Here is a 17,975-nt window from a genome sequence, read left to right as displayed (position 1 = left end):
GGGATTCCGACAGAGGTTGAGGGTGGGCAGGAGCGGGGCTTTGGCTCGTGTTCGATTGTTGCGAGGCTCCCTAGCCCTGGGGAGGAGGTGGCCTGCGCTGCGGCAGGAGTCGGCCCGGCTAGGGAATGCGGCACTCTGGCGCCTGGCGCTAGTGCAATTGCGGGCAGCGGAGCCGCGGGGGAGCCGGCAATTAGGGATGCTGCCCAAGTGAGGGCCCCGACGGTGCCCATTGGTACTAATTCAACTAGGGATTTTGTGGTTCCCCCGTTGAGCGGGGAGTTGGTCCGGGGGGCTGCGGGTCAATTTGCCTCTGGTGCTTTGGCTAATCATGTTGATTTTGTCCACCCTGGAATTGGCCTGGGGAAATTTTCCTGGAGAGATAAGGTGATGGGGGTGGTTGAGGAAGAACCCATGATGGAGGATGACAGTATCGGGGATGAGTCTGAGGAGTTCTTTTCCGACTCTGATGTGGAGGATGGTGAACAAGAGGACCCGTTGTGTCCGGTGATCCATCTGTCCTCTGAAGATAAACGTATCCTCAGAGCAAAATGGAAATTAGCCTTAATTGTCACTGTGCTTGGAAAAAGAATTAGCTTTAATTACTTTGCTCAGAGGATCCAGGCACAATGGGCAAAGAAAGGGAAGGTTACTATAACGGACTTAGAGAACGACTACTATGTCATTAAATTCACAAGGGCAGAAGATTATAATGCAGTTGTTAATGGTGGACCTTATATCATCTCTAATCATATTTTGGCGCTGAGGCCATGGGTCCCAAATTTTAATCCTCATGATTGCTCTATGAATAGGATCCTTACTTGGGTTAGATTCCCAGGTTTACCCATTGAATACTATAACGAGAGATTTCTGAATAAGATTGGTGGCCTGGTTGGGAAAGTTCACCATGTTGACAAAACTAGCGTTGGGGCAGTGAGAGGCAAGTTTGCCAAGGTTTGTATTGACATTGATCTTGCTAAGCCTCTTCTGTCTAAATTCTCCGTTCAGAATAAGGTCTTTCATATTGAATACGAAGGTATTCACAATATCTGCTATGAATGCGGTATGTTTGGCCATACTTATGATGGCTGTCCTAAAAGAAGGAAATTGGTCGAGGAGGTGGTGGTGCCTATCATAGGTAGAGCTGAAGAAAGACAAGGTGAAGGGAAGAATTTTGGTCCCTGGATGCTGGCCAAAAGGTCAGCCAGAAGGAAGCCACGAGCAAATGCTACTCGGAATCAATTTCCAGATATCAGTAAGGAGTTGAATTCTCTCCAAATTGCTCCTGAGATCAAGGCTAGGCCACCTGACATTAAGATTGGTGTTGGTGTTGACTCAGCTTCCGGTTCAGGATCTAGATTCGGAGTCCTATCTCTTGAGGAGGGACATGATTCAGATTTATCTAATGAGCATATGGAGTTAAGCATGCCAGGCCTTGAGTCTGCCGAGCCAGCTACCATCCTAGGTGACTCTATTAATCCTCTTTTCGACTCCAAAGATTTTGCTAAGGGGAACTCCCAGATCATTGGCTCAACAGGGAAAGCGAAGCTTAATGAGGTTAGTAATTTGCAAACTCTTGTTGATGTCCCAATTGGGAAGTCTATGGGAGTTAATAAGTTGAATTTGAAGAAACCTAAGGCTAACCATAAAAAGAACCATAGTTCTTTGGATTCTTGGGATAAAAGAGGGTCTGCTGGCACCTCTTCAAGGCTCTTAGGAGCCCTGAATAAATACCTGCTCTAGGGTTTGGGCCTGTGGTCAGTAGTCTTCCTTCTGATGGACTTTTTTGTTTGGAATGTTAGAGGTGCGGCTAGCAAGGTGACCCGCATCCATGTTAATGATCTTATTAAGCAATTTAATCCTTCTTGTTTTGCTCTTCTTGAAACCAAGGTTAGTGGTTCTAAAGCAGATGAGGTGGTTAAAAATTTTAAGAATTGGAATTGTGTCAGATCGGAGGCTACTGGTCGGGCAGGGGGGATTTGGCTTTTTTGGAAGCCAGGTCGTGTTAATATTGATATTATCAGTATAGATAATCAATTCATTCATAGTAAGGTGTGTTACCGTGGAAATAAACCTTTCTTTGTCACCTTTGTCTATGCCGATCCTGTTTTGATTAACCGGAAAAGGCTCTGGGAGATCATGTACTCTATTAGTACAAGCATGGTGGATGCTTGGATGGTTGCTGGGGACTTTAATGATATTGCCCTGATGAGTGATCAGAAAGGGGGGGGGGGTAATCATTATGTCAACCGGTGCCTTAACCACAAGCAGAATATGGATTTATTGTTCGGTTGGACAAAGTTTACGTGAGTGTTGCGGCAATTTGTAGATTTCCTGAGGTGAACGTGCTGAACCTCCCTTTCCGTCATTCTGACCATTGTCCTATCCTCGTCAATCTGGTTAAATGTCGGCTTAAAGGGAATAGACCTTTTAGGTACCTTGTTGCCTGGGAATCTCATCCTGAGTTTAGAAATTTTGTTAAAGATAATTGGCAGCCTCATTCTAATGTTCTCCTCGCCGCAGAGGGGTTTAGGAAGAATGTGGTGGGATGGAATAAAAACATCTTTGGCCATATTATCAGACAGAAAATTAAACTTTTAAGAAGAATTGAAGGCATTCAACGCTGCTTGGAGATCCATTTTGATCACAGTCTGAGTTGTCAACTTAGATCTCTCCAGAACGAGTTGGAAGATGTGCTTAGACAGGAAGAGCTTCTTTGGTTCCAGAAATCTAGGAAGGCTTGGATTAAGGACGGAGACCGGAATACCAGGTTTTTCCACCTCTCGACTATTGTTAGGAGGCAGAGGAATCGGATCGATGCTATTAAAGACTCCAATGGAGACTGGGTCTATGAGGATGAAGAGATTCGTCGTCTGGCCCTTGACTTCTACAAAGTCCTTTTTAAAGAGGACGAGGTGGATCTGGATAAAGCCCTCGCTGGGATTTCTTTTCCTAGGTTGGAGGAGGATGCTATTAAAGAAGCTTTCCATCCTATTGACCAGAAAGAAATTGATCTGGCTTTCTCTAGTATTGGAGCTACTAAGGCTCCGGGGATCGATGGTATTCCTGCTAGTTTTTACCACAAACACTGGGATACTGTGAAGGAAGGCATCTACAGTTTTGTTAAAGGTGTTTTCAGCGGCTCCAACGATATTAGACTGGTGAATAAAACCCTCCTGGTCCTGATCCCAAAAGTTGAAAAACCTTCCTCCTTTTTGCAGATGAGGCCGATTAGTCTTTGCAATGTGTTATATAAAGCTATCACTAAGATTGTGGCTAATAGGATCCGGCGTATTCTTCCTGAGATTATAGGCCAGAATCAATGCAGTTTTGTCCCTGGCAGGCAAATGATGGACAATGTGGTTATCGCCCAGGAAATGGTTCATTCCATGAAAATGAAGAAGGGTAAGAAAGGGTTTGTGGCGCTCAAACTGGATCTGGAGAAAGCTTATGACCGTTTAAATTGGAGTTTTCTTCTAGATAGTTTAAAGAGAGCTGGTATTCCGGACAGCTGGAGGAGATTGATTGAGGATTGTATTTCTTCTCCTGTTTTCCAGGTTATGATTAATGGAGATATGTCTGATGAGTTCTCTCCCTCCAGGGGAACCCGTCAAGGGGATCCTATGAGCCCCTTCCATTTTGTAATTGCTGTGGAAAGGTTGTCTCACCTGATCCAAGAGGCTGTGAGTAAGGGGATTTTACATCCTGTGGCCATCAACAAGTTCTGCCCTCCTATTACCCATCTGTTCTTCGCTGACGATATTATGATCTTTGTGGAAGGGAATGAGGAGCAGATTGGTGTGGTTATGGATATTCTTAATTGTTTCTGCGCTGCTTCTGGCCAGAAGATCAATGTCCATAAGTCTCGGATGCTTTGTTCTAAGAACATGGATAAAAGCGTTTGTAAAAGACTTAGTGATGTTTCTAGTATTCCTCTTACTCATTCGTTGGGTAAGTATCTTGGGGTCCCTCTCCATAGCGACAGAGTTTCTAAAGCCTCTTTTAAAGAGACTCTGGATAGAGCTAATGGGTTGTGTGCTAATTGGAAAGCTAATTCTCTGTCCATGGCGGGCCATCTAACCTTAATCGAATCGGTCAATTGTGCGGCTCCCAATCATATAATGCAAGCTTGCAGGCTGCCTGAGCCTATTCTCAATGAGCTAGACAAAGTTAACCGGCGTTTCCTTTGGGGAGAGTCTGGAGAGGGGAAAAAGATTCATCTTGTCCCTTGGAAGGAGGTCTGCCAGCCAAAAAGCATGGGGGGTCTTGGTATAAGACAAGCTAAGGATAATAACAAAGTCTTGTTAATGAAGCTTCTCTGGAGAATGTGGCAATGCCCCTCCTCTCTTTGGGTTCGTCTTCTCTGTGGCAAGTATCGAAAAGATAAAATCTTTGGAGGCCCTAAGGAGAGAGTCGTCAATTGTTCCTTCCTCTGGAAAGGGCTTAGTGCTGTGTTTGCCGAGTTCTGCTCAGGGGTTGGCCTAGAGGCGGGTAATGGCAAGTCCATCAGTTTCTGGAATGATATCTGGATTGGAGACAAACCGCTTTTAGAAGTGTGTAGCCTTCCCCCGCCTAATATTTTCCGCAATTGGAGGATAGCTGATGTGGTTGACTCTGAGGGGGACTGGATTTGGTCGAAATTTGATACCTTCTTTAGTCTGGATACTCTCCTTAGAATTAGGGGAGTGAAGATTAGTAATCATGAGGAAGACAAGGATAGGCATTGCTGGGCCCTATCCAGAAATGGTGCTTATTCGTGTAAATCGGCCTTTGAAGCTTTTACCCTCAACAGGTCCGACCCTCTCTCTAATTCTTGGAAGTCCATTTGGGCCCTGAGAGTCCCTTACCGTATTAGGAGTTTCCTGTGGCTGGGAGTTAAGGACAGGTTGCTTACTAATTCGGATAGGCATAGACGGCATTTGGTGGACTCTGGAGCTTGCAGTAGATGCAGAGGCCATGATGAAACTTTGTGCCATGCTCTTAGGGACTGCTCTAAGAGTGAAGAGGTTTGGAAGAAAATTCTCCCACCCCACATTCTTCCTTCCTTTCTTACCCATGCTGAGCATGACTGATTCTCTGATGGGGTTAGTGGGAAGTTATTCGCTAACATGGAGCATGGTGACATTTTCTTTGCTATCATCTGTCACCAAATTTGGAAGTGGAGGAACGAGGAGCTTTTTGATGGTAAAAATATGTTTATTCCTAACTTACCTGAGTTCTTCTCGAAAAAATTCTCTATTATTACTGAGAGCTTTAAAGGGGATTCCCTTGCCAGATCCACCCAGAGAAGAGATGTCCACCTAGTTAGTTGGAACAGGCCTAATGATGGGGTGGTTAAATTGAATACGGATGGCTTTTGCCTTAATAATGAGAAGATTGCTGCCGGAGGAGTTCTCAAAGATTCCGGGGGCGTCTGGCTGTCTGGGTTCACCGAGAATCTGGGGTTGGGCTCCTCCTTTTCTGCAGAGCTTTGGGGTATTCTCTCTGGTATCAAGCTTGCCAAAAGTCTGGGTGTAAGGAGGTTATCTGTGGAGTCTGATAACATGGAAGCCATCAATATGATTTCCGATAATCATGCTATTTGTCTTAGTAGCCGCAATCTTATCAAAGCTATCAAACGGCTTTCCTCGTCCTTTGAGTCCTTAAAGTTCAGCCACATTTTAAGAGAGCAAAACCGGATTGCGGATCGCTTGGCGGCAGCTGGTCATGAGGGGATGCTAGGCGTTACTACCTTTTCTGTTCCCCCTATCTTTCTTTCTTCTCTTCTTTTAGAGGATAGGATTGGGGTTAGCTTTCCTAGGCTGATCCCAGGTTAGATGTCTTTGTCTGTTTGTTTTTCCTTTCCTGTTTCTACCAAAAAAAAAAAATAGGAAAAGAATACAATATGGTTAATTTAATTGTAATGTTAAATTGTATATATTTTTGTAAACGTTAAGCTTTAAATTTGTATTATTTTGTAAACGTTAAGCCTATATTGGTGTTATTCTGTATGTGAGGCCTAAATTGATGCTATGTTGTAAACGTTAAACCTAAATTGATATTATGTTATAAACGTTAAGCCTATATTTGTGCTATTTTGAACGTTGAACCTAAATTGGTACTTTCCTAAAAACCTTACGTCTATTTTGATACCTTATCTCTATAAAATACTACGTCATTTATGTTCAATAATTTAATTTCACGTTTTATATTTAGGATTTTAATTTTTATAATTACTAATTTTTAGGGTTTTAATTTTTATAATTAGTATTTTTTTTAGGGTTTATTAAGATTTATATTTTAAGGTAATTTTATATAAATAATTAACTACTGGTATTGATGTTTTTTTTTTTTTTGAGGAAAATATTGATGTTTTATTAACTCCACACATCATATCATCAATCCCTCGAATATATAATATACTAATAAAATCTCACTATTAAAACTAAAATTACTTTCTTCAAAAAAAAAAAAAAAAACAAAACTCTCTCCATAAAAAAAAAAAGTAATAATAAAATTACTCTTAAGTACAATTTTGTTTTCTTTTTTCCTTTTCACCATATCTCTTTATAGCATTTCCTTTTCCTCCTAAAAATAAGAAGTCTACAAAACTCCAATTAAAAACTCCACCACGTGTCCAAACCCCCGTGAACCTTTCTATTGTGTCTTTCACCGTGCCCTTTTTAGCACACGACTCGGTACAAGCCCCTCCACGTGTCCCACCTCCTGCCACGTCAACCCCTGGTTACGACAAATCAAAGCTCGTTTCACTAAAAATAATCTCAGAAAGCGCCACGTGTCCCAAACTTTCATTGTTCAACCGAAACCCCTAAAAAGCTTCACCTTGTGTAACAACCCCAATAGAGATCACTGAAATTTTGGTTTTACTATTTTTTTCCTTACTTCAATTTTCCAAAAATAAAAAATATTATTAATTTGTTCTCAATCTCTCTCTCTCTTTATCGATCCTTCATTGAAACTTGAAGAGGAAAAACTGATTTTTCCGTTTAGAATCCTTAGTTTTCTGTCCGGATTTCTCACCGGTAAGTTCAACCGGAGAAATAAAGTTTTGTTTTTTATTTTTTCTTGTTTCTGTTTTGACTTATAAAGTTTCCTTTTTGTGAAATTTCAGGTGGGATTGAACTAAAAAGCAACAGGAACTTCTGGATTTTATTCAAAAAGGCAAGATTTTTGCACGAGCTTCTTGAGATTTTTTACATTTAAATTAAAGGGTTTAGCCTCCATTTTTGTAACCTCCATTTTTGCACCTTAAATGGGATTAGAAAGTCTTCATAGCCTGCAAAATTTACACCTTTCGTTTCCCCCATCTTTATCGTCATGCCGGAAAACATTGCGGGCAAGATCAAGTTCTTTGTCCTCATTTATAAGCCTGCAAAATCAGGCTTTCGCCCATTCATTTGGGCGTTCTACAACCCTTTTCCGTTCTAATTCTGCTACCCTCAAAAGCTCCGGTCTCAAACGATCTTGCAGTGCCGATTCTTACCAGTTTTTCGATGAAGAATTCACCAAACAAATCGAAGAGTTGAAGCAAAAATTCGATGATGAAAAGGATATAATCAACAATGATATTACTGTAGTATCAGAAATTTGTAGCTTTTCAGGCCTAATCAAGAACAACGAGAAATCCCATGATTCATACTATTCTTCCATGTCATTTTTACCTTCAAAGCTTGAATTTCTCGAGCCTAATTTGCTCGGAATCCAGCCGGAACCACCCGAATGGCCGGAGCGCGACGAGATTGTGAAGATGACAATTCAGAGAAAAGCTAACAGCTTTGATATCCCTTTATCATTGAGAATGATAGGGAGGAAGCAGAAATGGGAAGAAGGTGTTGCAGATGCAGGAGATTTCGCGTATTGTTCAGTGAAAAAGGCGTTTTCATCAATGGCGTTTATAATCCGAGAGCTTCAAAGCTATGCTTTAACATTACAGGGAAAACTTTACAGGGAAGATTTAGAAGCAGTGATTAAAAAATTCCAGAAAGAGATGAATGATTCATTCGTTTGGCTCTTTCAACAAGTGTTTTCAAGAACCCCAACTTTAATGGTGTATGTAATGCTTCTTCTAGCGAATTTCACAGTCCATTCAATGGTAGATAATAATGCAGCAAACAGTTATCAGAAATTAGCTTGCAATGCAATTCCAGGGAGTGTAGAAGAGGGGTTTTCGGGGCTCGATTCGAAGATCCGGTATCGTTATCCGAGGGTTAATGTTGATCAGATAATTGAGATTTCAGGGAATAAAGAAATGATAGAAGAACAAGAGTTGGAGCTATGGAATTCAGTTGAGAAGGAAGCTTTAGTGTTGAGAGAAGAAGCAAGACAGCCTAAACTGGATGAGGATACTATGAAAGATCTTGTGAAATCATTGTCTGTTAAGATTGAACCTGATGATTATATGGAGTTTCATAGAACTGATCTTGTTTATCAAATGGGTGTTGCTGAAGATCCAAATAACCCTCTTCTTCTCTTGAATTATGCTCAGTTCCTATACCTTGTCCGCCGCGACTATGACAGGTGAATATCCGAATATCCTCGCTCTACTTATCAAATTTTCCAGATTAAGCTCTTGAACTTTACAGAGATTGGAGGTAGGAGACCGAGATATGCATGCATATCTCGGTCTCGTACCTCCAATTCCGTTTAATAAACACTATTGAAAATGTAATGATAAAGCGGGGTTTTTTTATGGAGTCCGTTTGTTTATATTATTTATCGATTGGTTCTCAAGAGTCGGGATGCTGCAACAACCCTATGCTCCCTCCCACCGTCCCTAAATATATATTACTATATTGTACTACATTTAAAGCGGCAGCTTAACAACCTGTCGTTAAATGTGTATCACTCACTCCACGTCTAACGATAAGAAGATGATTGCTCTGGAAATACTGTAGAATTTCTCTTAAAGTTGATTGTTTTGATAGAAATATTGTAGAATTTCACTTAAAGTTGATTGTTTCGATGGTGTGATAGGGCGGAGGAGTGTTTCAAACGGGCGATAATGTCAGGGCCATCAGACGCAGAGACGTTTAGCCGATACGCAGATTTCTTATGGGTAGCAAGGAAAGACTTAATGAATGCAGAAGAAGTATATCAGCAGGCAATGGAAGCAGCACCAGATAGCCATTATTATGCATCAAAGTATGCTAATTTTCTTTGGAGTACTGGAGGTGAAGACACTTGTTTTCCTCTTACTACTTGCAATGAGGTTATGTAATTAAATTATTTTGACAATGGGAAAAAAAAATGTTTTTTACCATATATATTATGTTAATTAACCAACCCCATGTAGTTTTAATTCCATCCTCTATTTCCACTCACACCCCCCACACTTGTTAAAAAAAAAAAAAAATTATATAAACTAATGTATGTATGTATGTGTGTGCGCAAAAGCACACCTTTATCAAGAAATTTAATCTTGATTAATTTTGACATAATTAACTAATTCTATTGTGTACATTAATTGTGTATTTACCTTTGATGTTTATTTTTTTCTATCATTTGTGTGAATTTATGGAATGTGTACTAGTAGATGTACCGACTTTGTTGGTTACAATAACGGATCCATGATTTTGTTGGTTACAGTGACAGATCTATGAGTCATTGAAATGAGTGTTTATTGTGATTTATGGGTGTTAAATTGATATTTTTTACGTGTTTTCAGCGTACATTGATTTTATATGAAAATAAGGATTGGATTTAATTTTAAAATTATTGGAATATATTATTTTACAACCGTTAATGATCTAATGTTATTCATATAATTAATAGAAATTCTAGTTTGATTTTTTCTTTCAATTTTCTAAAAAATATTTTGTTGGTAATATTTTTATAGGTGTTCATTTAGAAAATGGTAAAGATTAAGTTAAAGAATTTGTATTTTATTGAGGAGTAAATAGGAGTTGTTACCATATGGTTTATATGGAGTCATTTTGTACAATAAGGATAAAATGATCTTCCTTTCTAAATAATCAAAAGAGAAAACTAATCAAAAGTTTATAAAAAAAAAAAAAAAAACTAATCAAAAGAGAACTTTATAATATATCAGATTTAATAATTCCTAACTCTAACAAAGAGTGAGTTTGGCTGCGTTATAAATGAGCTGAGTCGATTACGAGTGATTTGGGGTTCAGTACAATAAAAGTTCGGTTGTATTCGGTTTGATTTATAAACAAGTCGAGTTTGAGTATGATTTTGAGGCTCGATTTCTAAACGAGCCTAGTTTGAAGACAAAGAAACTTGGTTAGAAAGGTCGCGAGGTTTTTTAATAAACTCGATTATAATGTTAATAAACAGGCTCGTAAGCAACCTGAGGTCGATTGTTTTTTTAATAATAGTATTTCTATGAAGGAAAATGTAAAACTCGTAGTTCTGTGTGAAACTTTAATTTTGTAGGTTTCAAGCACTACATATAGTTTTGTATTAGATTGAAACCTCATCCTCGACTTCAATTCTTCATTCATCAACTTTCAGGAGCCGTCTGCGCACACTTTCTTGCCTCCTGTCAGAGATTAATATAAGATATATGATTGGGTCTGCACTATCAGTTCGAGCTTTTAGTTCAATCGGTTCCATGACATGGTATCAGAGCTTCTAGGACCAAACAGTCGAGGTTCGAGTCCTGACAACCTCATTAATACGTGGAATTAAAAACACATATCGGGATGAGCCTGTGTTGTGCACGCTGCAAGCCCAAGGGACATTTGCGTGTGAGAGTGTGTCGGAGATTAATATAAGATATATGATTGACCCTTAACTATTAGTTCGAGCTTTTAGTTCAAATAATTACTTTAATGAATCGAGTTTTAACATGATGTGGAGCTGGTCCATTTTCTCAACAATATCGAAAGGTAATGGTAGGAAAATACAGAATGAAGCTAAGAAGAGATATTGTTGAATACGGCCCTGTTTGGTAAAGAGCGTTTTGGGATAAAAAGAGTGGTTTTGACCAACTTTAGAGGTTTGACCACTGAAACCGCTAATTGGAGTGTTTGGGGGAGAGGTTTGGGGGAGAGTTTTAGGATGAAAACGCTAATTTAGAAAAAGCTCTTAAAATGAGCTTTTTCAATTAGCGTTTTACAATATTAAAATTAATGGACTTCTTTAACCCTAATAGATAGACTCCCTCTTCTCCTGCGCCAAAATTAATGCCCTTATTCGTCTTTTTGCACAAACCGCTATTATCAATCAGCTAATTTTTACCAAACAGGTCTACACAAACAGCTAATCAAATCAGCTAGTCAAATCAGCTAATGTAATCAGCTAATAGCTAATGTATTTAGCTAACAGCTAACAGCTAATTTCCGGCCTACATCTAAATTTCAACAGAATTAATTGATTATATATTATAAATTTAGCATCTCGTGATCTGTTAGTAGTCAATGCATATCATAAGAACCTGTTGGTCAATGAAACCGTGTTCTAGATGTGACTCTTAGTTAATGCCAACCATGTCTTTCAATGTCTATATGCATAGTGTCAAAATGGGTTCTTGTACTGTAAAAACGTGTGTTATGTCTATCTATACATAATTTTATATATGATAGAAATAATATAAAAATGGTAACCGTGTGAAGCACAGAAATGACTATTTTTTTTTAATAGTATTATCGTATCAGAAATTAACAATTCTACTTAAAGCATTTCCAATGCAAGGTGCTTAGAAGAGTGCTTAATAACATTGATGCGGACATCCTAACTGAGATCACTGATCACAGGCGCTCTGACGAATCCCCAAACATCAGACCCGCGGAGGTTATACCTAGGAGGGCGGATCCCCAAGACAAGCAAGCTGGGCGAATCTAGGAGTACCCAAGGAGGCGTACCAACATCTACCCTGGGCGGATCTCTAGGCTTACTTCCTCCCGAAGTAATTCACCAACAACCCCTGACAATCTGTAACCAATGTACTGTGTGTCGGGGCGTATCACCTATTTTACCCTTTTAGGGATAGCCTTATTGTAACCCTAATAGGGGTAATCCTTGTCTTTTGTTATCATTAAGGGGAAGTATTTAAACCCTCATTTTGTAAGAATGATGGAACTTTTATCAATCAAACATTATTCTCTTTGAGAACCGAGGTTTATACCTTGTTATTGGGATTCACTCCTTCTAGTTTAGCTAGAGAAGAAACTCTTTGTTGGTTTACGATTAAAACCTTCATCTATCGCTTTCAATCTGTATCAGTTGGTATCAGAGCCGATCGTTTCCTGACCCGAAACTTCTTTTGGCAATGGTTCAACCACGACAATCGCAAGACTCCATGGAAACCAGTGACCGGAGATATGAGGAGCTGAGGGAGCACCTCGCGGGGCAGATCCAGGCCAGCCATGAGCGGCAGAGGCAAACCGACCAACGGTTCCTGGAGCTGACTACCTCCCTAGAAAACTTCAAACTGGAAGTTCGGGCTCTAATCCGACCAAATGCGGGAGGATCAACCCAGAGAAAGGAAGGAGTTCCTGAACAACAGCTTCCACAAATGGATCCTAGGGATCCTGAGGTAAGAAGACCCAACTTTGTCCTTGTGCATAACGCTGATAGTGATAGTGATGACTTTGAGGGTATTGGGGATGATAATACGGTCAGAACTATGAGGGATGTTGGGCCTGTTGACAACAGACGTGTGGATGTTGCTAGAGTATACCCAGGTCTAGGAAACTATGATAGAGATGATGCCTTTAAGCTAAAAATATACTTACCGTCTTTTGGAGGTGAACTGGATATAGAGGGATTCTTAGACTGGTTATCGGAAGTGGAACCTTTCTTTGAGTATGCTCGGATTCCTGACGAGAGGAAAGTAAGGCTGGTGGCGTATCGCCTGAAGGGTGGCGCATCAGTTTGGTGGGATCAGATGAGGCAAGAAAGAAGAAGAGGGAGCAGAGATCCGATTCGATCTTGGCTGCGGATGAAGGCGATGTTAAGGGAGCGGTTCTTACCGCCGGATTATGAGCAGTATATTTACAGCTCCTACAGGGGATGCTCTCAATGGACCCGAAGTGTCCATGAGTATACTTCTGAGTTCTTAAGGCTTTCGGCGAGAGCCAACTTGTCTGAAACTGAAAGCCAAAAGACCTCTAGGTATCTAGAAGGGTTGAGATACAACATCCAGGATCGTATTGGCACACAGATGGTGGTTCGAGTACAAGATGCTAGGAATTTAGCCCTCAAGGCTGAATCCCAACTGACCGGGAGATCCAGGAGATCCGCCACTACTGAGTATACGCCTGGAGGAAGAGATAATGTGAAGTCTTATGACAAGGGCAAGCAGGTGGCGAGTGCCAGTGGGGCCAAGGTTCACAGTGTGGGAAGAGGATCTGTTGGAGATACTAGGCCATACAAGGAAGCACCTATACCACCTAAAAGCAACAATCCGTATGCGAGGCCAGCACCTTTCAAATGTTTTCAGTGCAATGAGCCAGGCCATAGATCCAATGAATGTCCTAGGAGGAAGAGCGCCAACATGGTGGAGAGGTATGAGGATGACTATGACGAAGGGGATGAAGTATTTTGCGAACCCTTAGGAGAAGATGATGATGAGGCGGATGAAGAGAGATACGCCATTCATGTGGTACGGCGTTTGTTAGTCTCCAGCCGGGTAGAGGGAGATCAGAGGCACCGCCTATTCAGGACCCGCTGTCTTGTGAAAGGTGGGCGATGCAATGTGATAATAGATAGTGGGAGCCAAGAGAACATTGTGAGCAGCAGCGCCGTTCAGAAGTTCGGGTTGTTGGCGGAGGCGCATCTCGACCCTTATAGAGTGGGATGGATCAAAAACGTGGGTGAGCTTAGGGTGACCCAGAGATGCAGGGTACCTATTGTGATTGGTGATTACAGTGATGAAGTCTGTTGTGATGTGGTCGATATGGATGCCTGCCACCTATTGTTGGGCCGACCCTGGCAGTTTGATAACGATACCATCCATACAGGAAGAGAGAACACTTACAGATTTGTGAAGAATGGGGTGAAGTTCGTCCTTACGCCAATGATGAGAGAGCCAAAGGCCGACGAGAAATCTACTTTGGTAGTCTGTCCTACACACAAATCGTTTGTCAGCGAATGTGAAGAGAGCCAAATGGTGTATGTGGTAATGGTTAAGGCGAATCATGAATCCGCCCAAAGGGATGAAAGGGAGATGCCGAATGAAGTGACCCGCCTACTTGGCGAATATCAGGATTTGTTCCCTAACGAACTACCAAGTGGGTTACCACCTTTGAGGGACATCCAACATCATATCGATCTTGTGCCTGGGGCTAGTTTACCAAGCCTCCCACACTATCGAATGAGCCCAAAGGAGAATGACATCATGAGACAGAAAGTAGAGGAACTCATCGAGATGGGATACGTTAGGGAGAGTATGAGTCCTTGCGCCATTCCAGCTTTACTCACACCGAAGAAGGATGGGTCTTGGCGGATGTGTGTTGACAGTAGGGCTATTAACAAGATCACCATCAAGTACAAGTTCCCGATTCCATGGTTGGATGACATGCTGGACCAACTTGGCGGATCTCGAGTCTTCTCCAAGATTGATCTCAGGAGTGGTTACCATCAGATACGAATCCGATCTGCGGATGAGTGGAAGACCGCCTTCAAAACGAGAGATGGATTGTATGAATGGTTAGTTATGCCATTTGGGATGACCAACGCCCCCAGTACTTTTATGAGGCTGATGAATCAGGTGCTTCGCCCAGTGATTGGAAAATTTGTAGTTGTGTATTTTGATGACATCCTGATCCATAGCGAGACCTTGGTGGAGCATGTGGAGCACTTACGGATAGTGTTTGACCTATTAAGGAAACACCAGCTATACGCCAACACTAAGAAGTGTGATTTCGTCATGGAAAGTCTGGTTTTCCTCGGGTTCGTGGTTAGTGGCGATGGGGTCCAAGTTGATGGGGAGAAGGTAAGAGCCATCCGAGAATGGCCCACTCCGAGGAACGTGGGGGATATCAGGAGTTTTCATGGGCTAGCAACGTTTTATCGCCGATTCATTAAGAACTTCAGTTCCATAGTGGCCCCGTTGACGGAATGTTTGAAGAAGGGAAGGGGGTTCGAGTGGGCGGACGCCCAAGAAGAGAGCTTCGCCTTGATCAAGGAAAAGCTGAGTACAGCGCCAGTGCTGGCGTATCCCAATTTTGATAAACTGTTCGAAGTTGAGTGTGATGCCAGTGGAGTTGGGATTGGTGGTGTCTTGATGCAAGAAAAGAGGCCCATTGCATATTTCAGTGAGAAGCTCTGTGAAGCACGACAAAAGTGGGCAATGTATGATCAAGAATTTTATGCTGTAGTAAGGGCGTTGAAAGTATGGGAGCATTACTTGGTGGGAAAAGAATTCATCCTCTACACTGACCATCAAGCTCTCAAATACCTGGGAAGTCAGAAACAACTTCGAAGCTCCATGCATGCCCGGTGGTCCGCCTTCATAGATAAGTTCCCCTATAAGCTTATCTATAAGGCTGGAAAACAGAACAAGGTGGCGGACGCCTTGAGTCGAAGGGTGTCACTAATCAAGACAGTAAACCTGGAGACCGATTGTTTTGAACACATCCGAGGAGAATACTTGGCGGATCCTGATTTTGGTAGTATCTAGGAAAAATGTAAGAACCAGCATGGAGATGGAGCGTATCACCTGATGGATGAGTATCTCATGAGGGGCAACCAACTTTGCCTCCCTTGCACTTCCATTCGCGAGAAGGTTGTTCGGGATCTACATGGCGGATCCCTGGGAGGGCATTTTGGGCGAGATAAGACATATGAAGCAGTGAGTTCCCGCTATTTCTGGCCTAAGATAAGGAGAGATGTTGCCTACTTAGTAGAACGATGATATGTTTGCCAGACCGCTAAGGGACGCACTACAAATGCGGGCTTGCAGTTACCTTTGCCTGTGCCAGAGACCATATGGGAGGATCTATCCATGGACTTTGTCCTAGGATTACCCAGAACTCAGAGGGGCATGGATTCCATTTTTGTCGTGGTTGATCGGTTTTCAAAGATCGCTCACTTCATACCATGTCGCAAGACTAATGATGCCTCAGCGACTGCTAAGCTGTTCTTCAAAGAGATTGTCAGGCTACATGGCGTACCTAAGAGCATCGTCTCGGATCGTGATACGAAGTTCCTCAGTCACTTCTGGCGGACATTGTGGGCTTTGTTCGATACGTCTCTGAAGTTTAGTACCACCGCCCACCCTCAAACAGACGGACAGACCGAAGTGGTCAATAGAACCTTGGGAAACTTACTGCGCAGCAAGTGTAAGGATAAGCCCCGGATGTGGGATGTGGTTCTAGACCAAGCTGAGTTCGCCTACAACGGCTCTGTACATTTGGGAACCGGGAGATCTCCATTTGAGGTGGTATACACAAAGACCCCAAATCACGTCCTTGATATAGCCCATCTTCCTAGAGGAAACGTGACTGCCAACCAGCTGGGCAAGGATTATGTACAGATGCACCAAGAGGTGAGAGAGACTCTTGAGGAGAGAAGTCAGAAATTAAAGGCTAAGGCGGATGAGCACCGCAGGGACCTACAGTTTGAAGTCGGGGATGAGGTTATGGTATATTTGGGCAAAGAGAGACTCGCCAACGCCGCAAGTAGCAAACTTCGGCCTAGGAAACACGGGCCATATAAGATCACAAAGAAGGTCAATGCCAATGCCTATCATATAGCATTGCCGAACTGGCTTGGTAAAATCTCACCAGCATTCAACATCCGCGACCTTAGCCCATGGAAGCCGGATGGTCCTTTGGAGTTCAAACAGGGCGAATCGGTGCCGAGTTCTTTTAAAGAAGGAGAGAATGATGCGGACATCCTAACTGAGATCACTGATCACAGGCGCTCTGGCGAATCCCCAGACATCAGACCCGCGGAGGTTATACCTAGGAGGGCGGATCCCCAAGACAAGCAAGCTGGGTGAATCTAGGAGTACCCAAGGAGGCGTACCAACATCTACCCTGGGCGGATCTCTAGGCTTACTTCCTCCCGAAGTAATTCACCAACAACCCCTGACAATCCGTACCTGTACCAATGTACTGTTTGTCGGGGCGTATCACCTATTTTACCCTTTTAGGGATAGCCTTATTGTAACCCTAATAGGGGTAATCCTTGTCTTTTGTTATCATTAAGGGGAAGTATTTAAACCCTCATTTTGTAAGAATGATGGAACTTTTATCAATCAAACATTATTCTCTTTGAGAACCGAGGTTTATACCTTGTTATTGGGATTCACTCCTTCTAGTTTAGCTAGAGAAGAAACTCTTTGTTGGTTTACGATTAAAACCTTCATCTATCGCTTTCAATCTGTATCAAACATTAAAAGTGTTTAAAAGAGTGCCGAAGTAACAAAAGTTGTTTAAATTATTATGGTAATGTTACCAATTTTTGGCACCCTTTAACAACCTTACTTTTTTTTAATATAAAAATATGATTTAATTACCTACTATTTGTGTAATTTTATAGCAATATTTATTAAATAAATTATATATAAAATAATAATTTGTGGGATCATATTGACAACTTTTAGAATTGCTTAGTACTTGGGACTTTTAAAAAAAAAATATTTATCAAATGTGATATGGATGAGAAAAAATATAAAATAATATATTATGAGATAATATGTTAAGTTTTGGCAACTTTGAAGAGTGGATGCATTAGAGATGCTCTTATATATCTCAATCTTTCTTTCCGAACAATAAATCCTGAAGGGTTAAAATGCAAATTGTTAGGTTTAATTCGAAGTTCAATAATTAGTTAATTCGATTTAGTAGTTATTAAAAAATATTAATATATTTTAAATAATAGAATTATTAAATAAATTAATAGTTAATAAATTAGTTAATTCGATTTAGTAGTTACTAAAAAAATATTAATATATTTTAATTAATGAAGTTATTAAATAAATTAATAGATAATAAATAAGTTAATGGTTATTAAATATTCTGTTTTTTTATTATTAGTATATATATGCTTGTTGTGTATGTTTTTTT

At 41.2% G+C, this 17,975-nt stretch overlaps 1 protein-coding gene across 1 annotated transcript; it reads left to right on the top strand.

Moving 5' to 3' along the window:
- Positions 1-6,852: 6,852 nt before the first annotated feature.
- LOC136225768 (uncharacterized) lies at positions 6,853-9,279 on the top strand. Its single transcript, XM_066013878.1, has 3 exons — positions 6,853-7,019; positions 7,109-8,514; positions 8,971-9,279. The coding sequence occupies exons 2-3, from the start codon at positions 7,250-7,252 to the stop codon at positions 9,212-9,214; spliced, it is 1,509 nt and encodes a 502-aa protein (XP_065869950.1). The 5' UTR covers positions 6,853-7,019; positions 7,109-7,249; the 3' UTR covers positions 9,215-9,279.
- The last annotated feature ends 8,696 nt before the right edge of the window (positions 9,280-17,975 follow it).

The sequence above is a fragment of the Euphorbia lathyris genome, chromosome 4 (genome assembly GCF_963576675.1).
Source record: "Euphorbia lathyris chromosome 4, ddEupLath1.1, whole genome shotgun sequence".
In the NCBI taxonomy this organism is placed as follows: Eukaryota; Viridiplantae; Streptophyta; class Magnoliopsida; order Malpighiales; family Euphorbiaceae; genus Euphorbia; species Euphorbia lathyris.
Note: the sequence above shows the minus strand (reverse complement) of the source record. Positions and strands in the feature narration are given on the sequence as shown.

What these genes read in the sequence shown, in the direction of transcription:
- LOC136225768 (XM_066013878.1), top strand. Translation starts at nt 7,250, where the DNA reads ATGGGATTAGAAAGTCTTCATAGCCTGCAAAATTTACACCTTTCGTTT. An exon ending in GTCCGCCGCGACTATGACAG is followed by an intron (nt 8,515 to 8,970) that starts GTGAATATCCGA and finishes ATGGTGTGATAG; the next exon opens with GGCGGAGGAGTGTTTCAAAC.